Source organism: Eleutherodactylus coqui, chromosome 5 (genome assembly GCF_035609145.1).
Source record: "Eleutherodactylus coqui strain aEleCoq1 chromosome 5, aEleCoq1.hap1, whole genome shotgun sequence".
In the NCBI taxonomy this organism is placed as follows: Eukaryota; Metazoa; Chordata; class Amphibia; order Anura; family Eleutherodactylidae; genus Eleutherodactylus; species Eleutherodactylus coqui.
This window is the reverse complement of record NC_089841.1, coordinates 5,502,508-5,514,183: the sequence shown is the minus strand read 5'-3', so window position 1 is coordinate 5,514,183 and position 11,676 is coordinate 5,502,508. Positions and strand designations below refer to the sequence as shown.

At 44.5% G+C, this 11,676-nt stretch overlaps 1 protein-coding gene across 1 annotated transcript in view; it reads right to left on the bottom strand.

The window, feature by feature from the left end:
* Window positions 1-4,412: 4,412 nt before the first annotated feature.
* LOC136626863 (uncharacterized) overlaps window positions 4,413-11,676 on the bottom strand; it is a 49,868-nt gene continuing 42,604 nt past the window's right edge. Inside the window, exons 3-6 of the mRNA XM_066601821.1 lie at window positions 9,517-9,541; window positions 8,362-8,486; window positions 5,512-5,564; window positions 4,413-4,619 (exon numbers count right to left, since the gene is read on the bottom strand). Coding sequence (XP_066457918.1) covers window positions 4,521-4,619; window positions 5,512-5,564; window positions 8,362-8,486; window positions 9,517-9,541 — 302 coding nt within the window. The 3' untranslated portion in view covers window positions 4,413-4,520. The remainder of the gene's footprint in view (window positions 4,620-5,511; window positions 5,565-8,361; window positions 8,487-9,516; window positions 9,542-11,676) is intronic.

Sequence of the window (11,676 nt, the reverse complement as noted above, 5' to 3'; positions counted from 1 at the left end):
GAACGTCACAGGAGGAAGTGGAAATGCCTTCCCTGCATGTCTATTGGCCAGAAAATGGTGCTAAACATGCAGGGAAGGAAATGGAATTGACTCAAGTACCGCGTGGTGCTCGTCTCAAGTAATGAGCATCTCAAACACCCTAATGCTCGAACGATCATCAAGCTCGGACAAGTGTGCTCGCTCATCTCTAGTGATCATAAATGGCTGCACATCCAAGTGGAAAAATGTATCAGGTGGGGACCACAAGGCTCTGTCCTAGGCCCAGTGTTGGTCAACATATTTATAAATAATCTGGAGAAGGGAATTTATGGGAAACTGATCAAATTTGCCAATAACACAAAGCTAAGAGGGATAGCTAGCACTAGGGTAGAGATAGAGAAGAGATCTAGAAAAGCTTGAACAGTGGGTGGCGATTAACAGAATGGTATTTAACAAGGAGAAATGCAAAGTCCTACATCTGGGCAAGAAAAATGAAAAAAAGCACATACAGAATGGGAGGAATTGGGCTAAGCAGCACATGTGAAAAAGACTTGGGTATACTAATAGATCATAAACTGAACATGAGTCAACAATGTGATGCAGCAGCCAAAAAGACAAACACAATTCTGGGATGTATTAAGAGAAGCATAGAGTCTAGATCACGTGAGGTCATTATCGCCTCTACTCTTCCTCATCTGGAATATTGTGTCCAGTTCTGGGCACTCCACTTTAAAAAAAACATAGACAAACTGGAGAAAGTTCAGAGAAGAATTACCAAGATGGTGAGCGGTCTGCAAATCATGTCCTATGAGGAACGGGTAAAGGATCTGGGAATGTTTAGCAGAAGAGAAGGCTGTGAGGCGACTTAATAGCGGTCTACAAATATCTGAAGGGCAGTCACAGTGCAGAGGGATCAGCCCTATTCTCATCTGCACAAGGAAAGACTAGAAGCAATGGGATGAAACTGAAAGGGAGGAGACACAGATTAGATATTAGACAGTGAGGGGGATCAATGAGTGGAACAGGTTGCCATGGGAGGTGGGGAGTTCCCCTTTAATGGATTCTTCAGAGGCTGGGCAGACATCTGTGTGGTATGATTTAGTGAATCCTGCATTGAGCAGGGGTTTGGACCCAATGACCTCAGAGTACTCAATGACCCTGGAGTCCCTTCAAACTCTACTATTCTATAAAAACAAATGTTCAAAGATAGTCACTGTAACCTCTCAGCAAGCACCATGTGGAGCTGGATGGGAGCTTATTTTTGGTAGGGTGACTTGTAGTTTTTGATTTTTGTTTATTTCTGTTCTGTAGAAGAGAGACGAAAAGAAAGCAGCTATTTTGACATTTTCTTATGTATTTCTTTATTTTACAGAATTACGCTGATAAGGAATGTAATATTCTACAGTTTGGGATTTTATGGCTGGATCAATAACAATTATGTGTAGTTTCATAATTTTACATATTTTTCTGTGAAGATGTTTAGATGCCACATCAGCAATGACTGCAGGATCTGCAGGGTTTAACAGCAAAATGTAGTGATTAAAGGGGTTGTCCCGCGGCAGCAAGTGGGTCTATACACTTCTGTATGGCCATATTAATGCACTTTGTAATGTACATTGTGCATTAATTATGAGCCATACAGAAGTTATCAAAAGTTTTATACTTACCTGCTCCATTGCTGGCGTCCTCGTTCCCATGGTGCCGACTAATTTTCGGCCTCCGATGGCCAAATTAGCCGCGCTTGCGCAGTCCGGGTCTTCTGCTTTCTTCAATGGAGCCTCTCGTGCAGGATGCCGGCTCCGTGTAGCTCCGCCCCGTCACGTGCCGATTCCAGCCAATCAGGAGGCTGGAATCGGCAATGGACCGCACAGAAGAGCTGCGGTCCACGGAGGAAGAAGATCCCGGCGGCCATCTTCACCGGTAAGTATAGAAGTCACCGGAGCGCGGGGATTAAGGTAAGCGCTGTGCTGTTTTTTTTTTAAGTCCCTGCATCGGGGTTGTCTTGCGCCGAACGGGAAGAGAAGCCCATGTCACCTCATCTTGGGACAGACAGGAGAATCACAAATCTTTGCTGCCTCCCCCTTCACCTCGCCTTCCCCTTCCTGCTCTGCACACAGATATGACACCTGTAAATCTTCCCAATCCACTTCAAACAGCTGTGGCTGTGATTCTATCAGCGCTACAGACACCCTGGCTTTAAAATGATATCAGAAGCATGTTGGCAGCCCTGATAGAACCGGAGCCACAACTGTTCGAGTTAGAACAAGCTCAGTTTGTCCAAAGCTGTAGTGTCCTTTTCCTACAGAACCTGCTGTGTTCCAAGTAAACTGTAGGGCAGTGTTTCCCAACTCCAGTCCTCAAAGCACCCCAACAGGTCATGATCTCTGGATTTCCTCAGTATTGCACAGTTCTCAGACATTGCCACACGTGTTCTTGAAATCCTGAAAACATGACCTTTTGGGTTGCCTTGAGGACTGGAGTTGGAAAACATTGCTGTAGGGGAATTAAATTGCTAATGTAGCACCAGCCTCCCTCTTAGTCTTAACTGCACCTGGGGCACATTATTAGTATATCTACCTTCATAGTAAATAGCTAGCACTCAATTGGTTAACTGGTTCAATACTGTACACTGGTGTGTGTTGGATTCTTGTGCAGCATCTCCCACGCACGGTTCTCCAGATGTGTTTCTCATGAGAAAGACCTGGGATGCTCCTTACCCCTCTTTTGATTCCTTGCTTTGGCCAGAGATATTGATAAAGTCTATTCTAATTTTGGTTCCTAGAAATCACATGTTTAGTAGTAACATACACCTTAAGGCATTAACATATGTCAGTCAGTACAAACTAGCCAATCATGAGTTGTTGTGATGTTGGGCGCGTGTATTTGTATTATTGCATCATATCTGGGTATATCTGTTCTGTGATGTTTATAATAAACCAGAACTATATTGCCTTTGATCCAGATGTGTATGTCCCTGTATATATATATATATATATATATATATATATATATATATATATATATATATATATATATATATATATATATATATATATATATATATTGTTCTCATTATGATTAGTTTGGAGCAGACAGTGAGTTCAGCTGGAATATGATTTATTCCCATAACATTATATATGCGTATGCTAACAAGTCTGTACATGCTCATGGTTGTGAACCCTCTTACACAATCCTTCATAGACCTCCATTACCACCTCCACAACTCACTCCATTAACTGTTGAAGTTCAAGCACACTTCAGCTAGCAGGCAACCATAATGTAGACGATCGCATCTTGCTTCGGCGTCTAGATGGAAATCCAGAATAATCCGCAGCTCGTTGATTGTTTATTGATAACGTTTTAATCTTTTTTGCTCTGAAATACGTTGTTCTCACATTCATCGTCCCTTATTTATCTTATTACTTCTTAGCTCTCAGTTACCACATTTAAATTTCAGCCTCTCTGCCTGTGTCCCTATGACTACACAGGTGTAGAAAATAGGAAATGGGATACAAATATTTCATACTTCTTAAAACTTTCCCCTGGTGCATTAACTTAGTTTGAAGTGTACTCGGATAGCCACAGTGGCCCCAATAGTAATTGTGTCCCTTCTAAGTGATCCCAATGATAATAGTGGCCCCCAGTGATAATAGGGGCCCTCACTGGTCCCAGTAGTATTAGTGGCCCCGAGTGATAATAGTGACTCTCAGTGGTCGCAGTAGCAATAACAGCCCCCAGTAGTATAGTGGTCCTCAATGGTCCTAATAGTAACAGTGATCATAGTAGCCACTAATAATAATAGTGAGTCTAGCCAACAGAAGTATAGTGGTCTTATCCCAGTGTAATCGAGGTCCCATTGGTAATAGTGGCCCCCAGCTCCTGACATCGGACCACAGGACTTATGTTTCTTAGAAAGATTTTTTCTTGCTAAAAAGTACATCTTCCAGTCTACACATTCTGGAATCCTCCAGAGGGGTCCAAGGTTTCTCATCGGGAACTTCTCCTCTATACAGTTAGAGGATAACAAATCCTCCATGAGTCGGTACTTCTTGTGAGATTGAAGCTTCTTCATTTCTGCTCTATCTTCATCTGAATTGCTTCTTTTTTAGATAACAGTATAAAAAATTTAAATTTTTCCCTAAAATAGCAAACCCCATGTCTGACACGAAGGCCGATAATGCATTGCTATACTGTGACCACAGAATTCTGAATCCCCTCCTGAGCCGAGCCTCCACTGGGATTTCTGTAGGGTCATGCAGGGCAGCTTAAAAATACCCATCAAAATCTGCCCTGGGTGACCCTGAGCTAGAGGTGACAACGGCACCATGGGTAAAGTAAAGGAGTAGTCATAGCCCCGCCCCCCTCACCATCAATAGTCACAGCCCTGCCCCTCCCACCATCAATAGTCACAGCCCCACCCCTCCCACCACCAATGGCCATGCAGACATAAATCATTACATGGGGAATATAACTGCAAGTGGATTATGAGGACTACTACTCCCATCATTGTGTCCCCCATGTTATCCTGTGTTTTTGGCTCCTTATTTCCTGGCCGAGAATATGTAGACTTCCTCTTTCAGGTTCGCGTAGATATCCTGGACTTCTTCTCGCTGCGGAGAAACGTCGTCCTGCTCTGGCTTCTTATGTGCCGGACATTAAAAGGAAAACAAAGAAAAAAGGTGTAAAAAGCCTCAATATGAATAACTTCAGCACTGCCAAGCAACAGTGCTAACCACTGAGCCACCAAGCTGCTTCTCTGCTACTCCATCTCATGTGAAGGAGAGTAAGAATAGGTCCTTCTCCTCCACTGGAGAATGAAGACGCTTGTTGGCTCAGTGGCTAGCACTGTTGCCTTGTAGTGCTGGGGTTCTAGGGTCACGTCTGACTATGGACAACAACTGCATGAAGGCTGTATGTTCTCTTTGGGTGGTGGCTCAGTTATTAGCACTATTGCCTTGCAGGGTTGGAGTTTTAGATCCAGATCAGTCCAAGGACAACATTTCTATGGAGGTTTTCAAACTCCATGCAGATGTTGTGCTTGAGAGTTAAACCTATGATGCCAGCATTGCAAGATGACGGTGCTAACCACTGAGCCACATTCATAGAAGAGGCACCACTACCGTCTTGATGTGTGGCTACATTTCCAAGCAATTTGGCAGCATTTGGCTGCATTACGGACCTATTGGAGTCCAAATTAGTGAACCTGATTTTTATTCCCATTGACTTTATTCGGGTCGTTCTGATTCACGATTATTTTTGGCAAATCAGTCCGACCATTTCCGACCTGATTATTCAAATAATCACCAGCCGGGCAGGAGGTGGATGTTAATGTGGACAGTCTCCCTTATTCCGTCAGACATAAGAAGAGGGCATGTTGTCATCAGATGCTCTCAGTAGTGCAGCTTCAGTAATTAGTGTAGCCTTAGGCTTTGGCCCTAAAACTTCAAATAACCAGATCTCAGCCCAAAAGATCCCAAAATAAAACCTCACAGAATTAGCAGCTATGGAGGGAAGAACTGAGGCTTCTCTTACCTTCCAGTAGACGTTCATGCTTCTCTCCTCTGGTGATCTCAGCTGGTCATCTCCTGTGGGGATATCGGATGTAAATGGAGGTATAAGGTGCAGTTCTACATAATGTCAGCGGTCAGATGGTAACAGCTCCTATGGTTGTACTGGTGGTGGTGGGGGGGGGGGGGGTGCATATCTCTTGTGCTGATGCAGTATTGGTAAATCTCCTCTCACCCGTACAATGTCAGGGGGTCACCATTACACCAGATCAATGCTGGCAGATTTTGGTGCAGTATTAGCCAAACAAAAGAATGGAATTGATAAAGAAGGGTTGATAAATAAAGGTTGATAGTTCTCCACCGCTTTGGATCCACTTCTGGTTTTGGCTGAGACATCTGCCTCAAAACCTGTCGGTGGAGCTCCAGCCCACTCTACTGTTACTCTACTGTTAGCACCTTGGTGCCCGTTCTCTTTATGAGCCTCTGAGGAGCAAATCTGCCTTGTGTCTTGCCAGCAGTCACACACTTGTACCAGAGCGGATGCTGTGACTGGCGCTGTTCTTCACACCTACTTCACAGACATTGTTTGGACCCCCGAGGAGTCCCCCGAGGTTAATACTATGTGCAAGAAAGGATAGGACTTGCCCATACAGGACCTATCTTCATGCTTTTTTTTTTCAAACTCGCGCGCAATAGTGTTGAGTTTGAATTGTACATTTTTTTTTTACCGGGGTTTAAACAAAAACACCTGGGTGCATGCGTTAATACGCTCGCCGCTATGGAGTGTACTAGGGCATGAACTGGGTTTTTTTTTTGACTATTGAAACTCCATGCTTTTACGCGCAAGTTTGAAAAGAAAAGCAGGAAGATAAGTCCTGTCTGGGCAAGTCCTGTCTTTTCTCGCATGCAGTAACAACACGCGAGAATCCCGATAGTGAAAACAAAACCATTGAAATCAATGAATCATAGAATGGTGGAGTTGGAAGGGTCCTCCGGGTCATCTGGACCTCCAAGGTCATCAGGTCCTCCGTGGTCATTAGGATTTCCAAGGTCATCTGGTCCTCCAGGGTCATAGGGTCTGACCCCCTGCTCAGTGCAGGATCACTACATCATCCCAGACAGATATTTGTCCAACCTCTGAACATTTCCATTGAAGGAGAACTCTCCACTTCCCATGACAACCTGTTCCAATGGTTTTGTTTCATCCTGTTATGCGGCTGTGTTAAGGCCCTTCATACCTAATACGCTCTGTAGCAGTGAGTGTATTAACGCATGCGCCAATGTGTTTTGTTTAACCCCTTTTGTACTGAAATTGTCCATTGAAGTCAATGGGATGGCATAAGTATGTAGTGAACACACATTGTGAAAATCACAATAAATCCACGCACAAAAAAATGTAATGTGCAGGGAATTTTGGTCCATGATAATGCTGTGTATTTCACGGACCGAGTGAGTCCTCTGGGGCTTATTCACATGGCGTATTTTTCATCAGTATTTTTTGAGCCAAAACCAGAAGAGGGTCCAAAATACGGAATAAATGTAAATCTTCCCATTCTACTTTCTCTGTATGTTCTACTTCTGGTTTTGGCTCACAAAATACTGATGAACAATACTGACGTGAATAAGCCTTTAGGGCACCTGCACACGGGCAATTTTATGCGCATCTTTGTGCACGTGAAATCACTTGCGCAAACTGCAGACAATAGAACCCAATCATTTTAATGGCTTGCCTCACATTGAGCATTTATGCACCGCATTTCTGACAGTCGAAAAAATATTCGTCATGCTCTATTTTGTGTTCTATATTTGCGCACCTGAGGCTCAATAGAAGTCTATGGGGGTGTGCATATGCACACCCCGCCCACACCAGATCGAATACGTAACTCCGCAATTTTGTGGTGTTAATTGCTAACACCAGGGAGTAATTAAGCTACTGAGCTAGTCCAAAACTGTCGCAGGTGTCTCCCGCAGGGATGTGAATGGGCCCAGCAGCACAGAAATGTCCAGTAGGATGCTCATTGACACTCCTAAAAGCACAAGATCGCACTCCATTCAGAGTACAATCGCATCATCTACGCATACCCTTGTGTGCAGGAGCCCTTAATCGCAATACCTCCTGCATGGAAGGCTTCATACAGGATGATGCTGCCTCTCCAGGATTCCTGATAGGTGATTGGTGTTTTTGGTTTCGTGCAGTAATCATTTTTCGATTATTTGCCATCGTCAATGTATAAGTCAGTGGGGCTCATCACCAAATGCCTCCACCATCATCGGAATGAAGAGGATGCACAACTCACTGGACGTAGCCAGAATCTTAATTGTAGAACCCAACTCAGGGCTATCCATAGGTAACTGGTTCTGAAGCTCCATCCCAGTCTGAGGTTGCAATGTGCTGCAGTTCCAGACACAGCCACATGGACGAAGGCGGCACTGTGTCAATGACTGCAGTGTAGGGGCAGAGAGCTCCTTATGTTTTGCTCTTCTCAGATTACAGAAGCTGAACTTCCGCACATACACGGGAAGGAGACATTATTGATGCAGAAGTCATGTGATATACCATCCCATTGCCAACAAAAATTTCTGTGGCACAATTGCTTACATACTACCATGTTCTGCAGTGCAGGTTGCAGAAACAGAACTTATAAGGATGTTTTAAGTCTGTGTTGACTTTCATTGTTAAGACGAAGGCCAGACATTGAGTTACAGGGTCGTCATCTGTAGGTAGAACTAGGGAAACGGCCATCTTCCTTCTACAGAAGAGCTTTTCTACAGACTTTTTATGGGAAGTACTAAACTAAAGACGTCATCAGATGGATTACCACAAGGACCATCAGCCCCGCCCCAAAGTCTCTAAACCAATATAAAGTATCAGTACCTTTCCTGCAAATCTTGAGCCTTTTGTTTATCATCCAAGACGTCTTCCACACCAGAATGACTATTAGGAGCAGAAGCTTCACCAAAAATGGAACCACAAATCCAAAGGTGGATGTCAGTAATAATCTAAAGACAAGTTAACAACAAAAAGTATGACTCTCTAAGACAAAATAATGTGAGGGGTGAGGGACAGAAGATAATGTGAGGGGTGGGGGACAGAAGATCATGTGAGAGGTGAAGGACAGAAGATCATGTGAGAGGTGAAGGACAGAAGATAATGTATGAGAGGTGAAGGACAGAAGATCATGTGAGGGGTGAGGGACAGAAGATCATGTGAGAGGTGAAGGACAGAAGATCATGTGAGAGGTGAAGGACAGAAGATAATGTATGAGAGGTGAAGGACAGAAGATCATGCGAGGGGTGAGGGACAGAAGATCATGTGAGAGGTGAGGAACAGAAGATAATGTATGAGGGGTGAGGGACAGAAGATAATGTATGAGGGGTAAGGAACAGAAGATAATGCGAGGGGTGAAGGACAGAAGATAATGCGAGGGGTGAGGGACAGAAGATAATGCAAGGGGTGAGGGACAGAAGATAATGCAAGGGGTGAGGGACAGAAGATAATGCAAGGGGTGAGGGACAGAAGATAATGCAAGGGGTGAGGGACAGAAGATAATGTGAGGTGTGAAGGACAGAAGATAATGTGAGGGGTGAGGGACAGAAGATAATGCAAGGGGTGAGGGACAGAAGATAATGCAAGGGGTGAGGGACAGAAGATAATGCGAGAGGTGAAGGACAGAAGATAATGTGAGGGGTGAGGGGCAGAAGATAATGCGAGGGGTGAGGGACAGAAGGGGTGAGGGACAGAAGATAATGCAAGGGGTGAGGGACAGAAGATAATGCGAGAGGTGAAGGACAGAAGATAATGCGAGAGGTGAGGGACAGAAGATAATGTGAGGGGTGAAGGACAGAGGATAATATGAGGGGTGAGGGACAGAAGATAATGCGAGGGGTGAGGGACAGAAGATAATGCGAGGGGTGAGGGACAATAGATAATGCGAGGGGTGAGGGACAGAAGATAATGCAAGGGGTGAGGGACAGAAGATAATGTGAGGGGTGAGGGACAGAAGATTATGTGTCTCATTCTGGTTCTCACCTCACTAGTGCTAGCATCTCGTTATCTGCAGGACAAGCAATAAATCTGTTTAAAAGTCAGTTTCATGGACTGATCTCATTATTACACATTAGAGCAGTATAACAATATCTGGTATAAACAGCAGTATCAATGGCCCTTTTTTTAACAAAGGTGCTGAGAATGGGAGTATTGAATTGAATTGTCCTGCTTCATAATGGGAACATGTTACCTGCCCTTCCCCCGACGCACTCAGTGCTCCTCAAAGAAGACTATGAAAATGTGAAGATTTTACTGCACCGACTGAGGTATGATGAGCAGCGGGGGAGGGGGGGGGGGGGCGGTCATAGGAGATGTTAAAGTGGTGGCATTCCTGGTGGGTCTCCAAGGTGGTTTTACGAAGTCCCCCTGCTATCTTTGCCTTTGGGACAGTAGGGACACTGATTCACACTACCATAAGCGGGACTGGCCACTGCGAATGGACAGAAAAAAGTCAAGTGGGAGGCATTGGTGGCCACTACAAATGAAGATAGTCCTGCAGCAGCATACACTGGTGCCAGAATGATGAAAAAAGGACTTTCATTCCTCCATAAGAATGACAGCGACAATTCAATCACACAATGTGATCTTTCTCAAGCTTGTTGAAACTCTGGTTAAGAACTATGGCAAGACGGGCTGCAGGATGTCCCTAAAACTCCATCTCCTTGATGCTCACTTGGATCACTTCAAGCGGCACATTGGAAAGTCCTCAGAGGAACGCAGCGAACACTTACACCAAGATATTATAGCGTTTGAAGGTCGATACCAAGGACAGTAGAATGAGGGCGTGATGGGGGACTACATATGGGGACTAATTCGGGACAGTGGTTGCAGTACTGTAAATCTAGAAAAAATGCATATTTCTAAATATTGTCTTTGTTCTAAAGTATAAATAAACATTATTTTTGATCTAGATGTTCATTCTCCTGAGCACAGAAGCAAACTGCGGAAGGTATAACGTCCATTTTCTGTACTTTTTAGACATACGAAAAGCAGGAAATAACACTCACTTGTCGAGGACCAAAAGTGTTACATAATGTAATGCTTCATTATTTACAGGAATACATTGTTCCCACTTCTAGAACATTCTCTGACAGCTTATAGTTTTTTCCTTTAGCTATGAGAGGATCCCAGATATACTTAAGTCTGAGTTAATGTTGTTTTTTATCTTAAAGTAAATAAAAGAGACTGCGCTAATATTGAGAATGACAGTGGGGCCCCTATTATTTAGTGGGATTACCATGGGGGGGGGGGGGGGGGTCACTGAGAATACGGAATGATGGCAGGCTGTGTGAGTGTTCGGGGAAGAGTTGTAGCCAAAAGAAGTCTTCATGGTGGTCTCAACCCGAATGAAGAATAAAAGGCAAGAATGGACAAGTTCAGGGAAGACATCACCGGTGTTCATTGTAGCTAACTGCACTGTAATCACTAGCACCGTCTATAGCTTCTATCTGACTAGTATATGGTGACTGCAGTACTTAGAGGTATACTGAAGCTGAGCTCCCCTGTATGGTAATTCTCCCCGTGACCCCGGAGTGCAGCAAAGAATCTCATGACAAGTTTTCCGTGGATCAGTTTCAGTGGGAATCCACATTAGATGGGAAAATCCAGCGGTCGGAGCGACTTCCAACATGATCGGTCATTGGTGCTGGACTAGCCATGGTCTCACTGCCAACCACTGGGGGTTTCTCGTGTAACTGTGTGGAGAGAATACAGAGAATGGCGTGATCAAGGAAAACATCCAGCGAAAGAGGATCCTGTGGATGGAAATACCTCACCACTAAAAGGGCTCAGAGGAGGATGTCAGGAATAGTTCTGACCAACAGGCTGCACAGTCAGCTGAATACAACGCTGGAGCTCCAACTAACGTGTCCGAACGCACAACTCGCCGTTCCGCCGCATGGATGGTATAACAGCAGATGACCAGTTCCAGCGCCATTGTGTCTAAGAGAAACAGAAAGACCCCAGCGGGCAAAAGAGCGCAAAACTTGTATCACTGAGCAGCGGGAAAACATCTCCTGGTCAGATGGATCCAGATTTCTGTTGCTGATGGGTGGTCAGAATTTGGCGCAAGCAGCATGAATCGCTGACCACTTACAGTCAGCTGGTGGAGAAGGAGTAATGGTGTTGGTTTCCTTGGTGTAT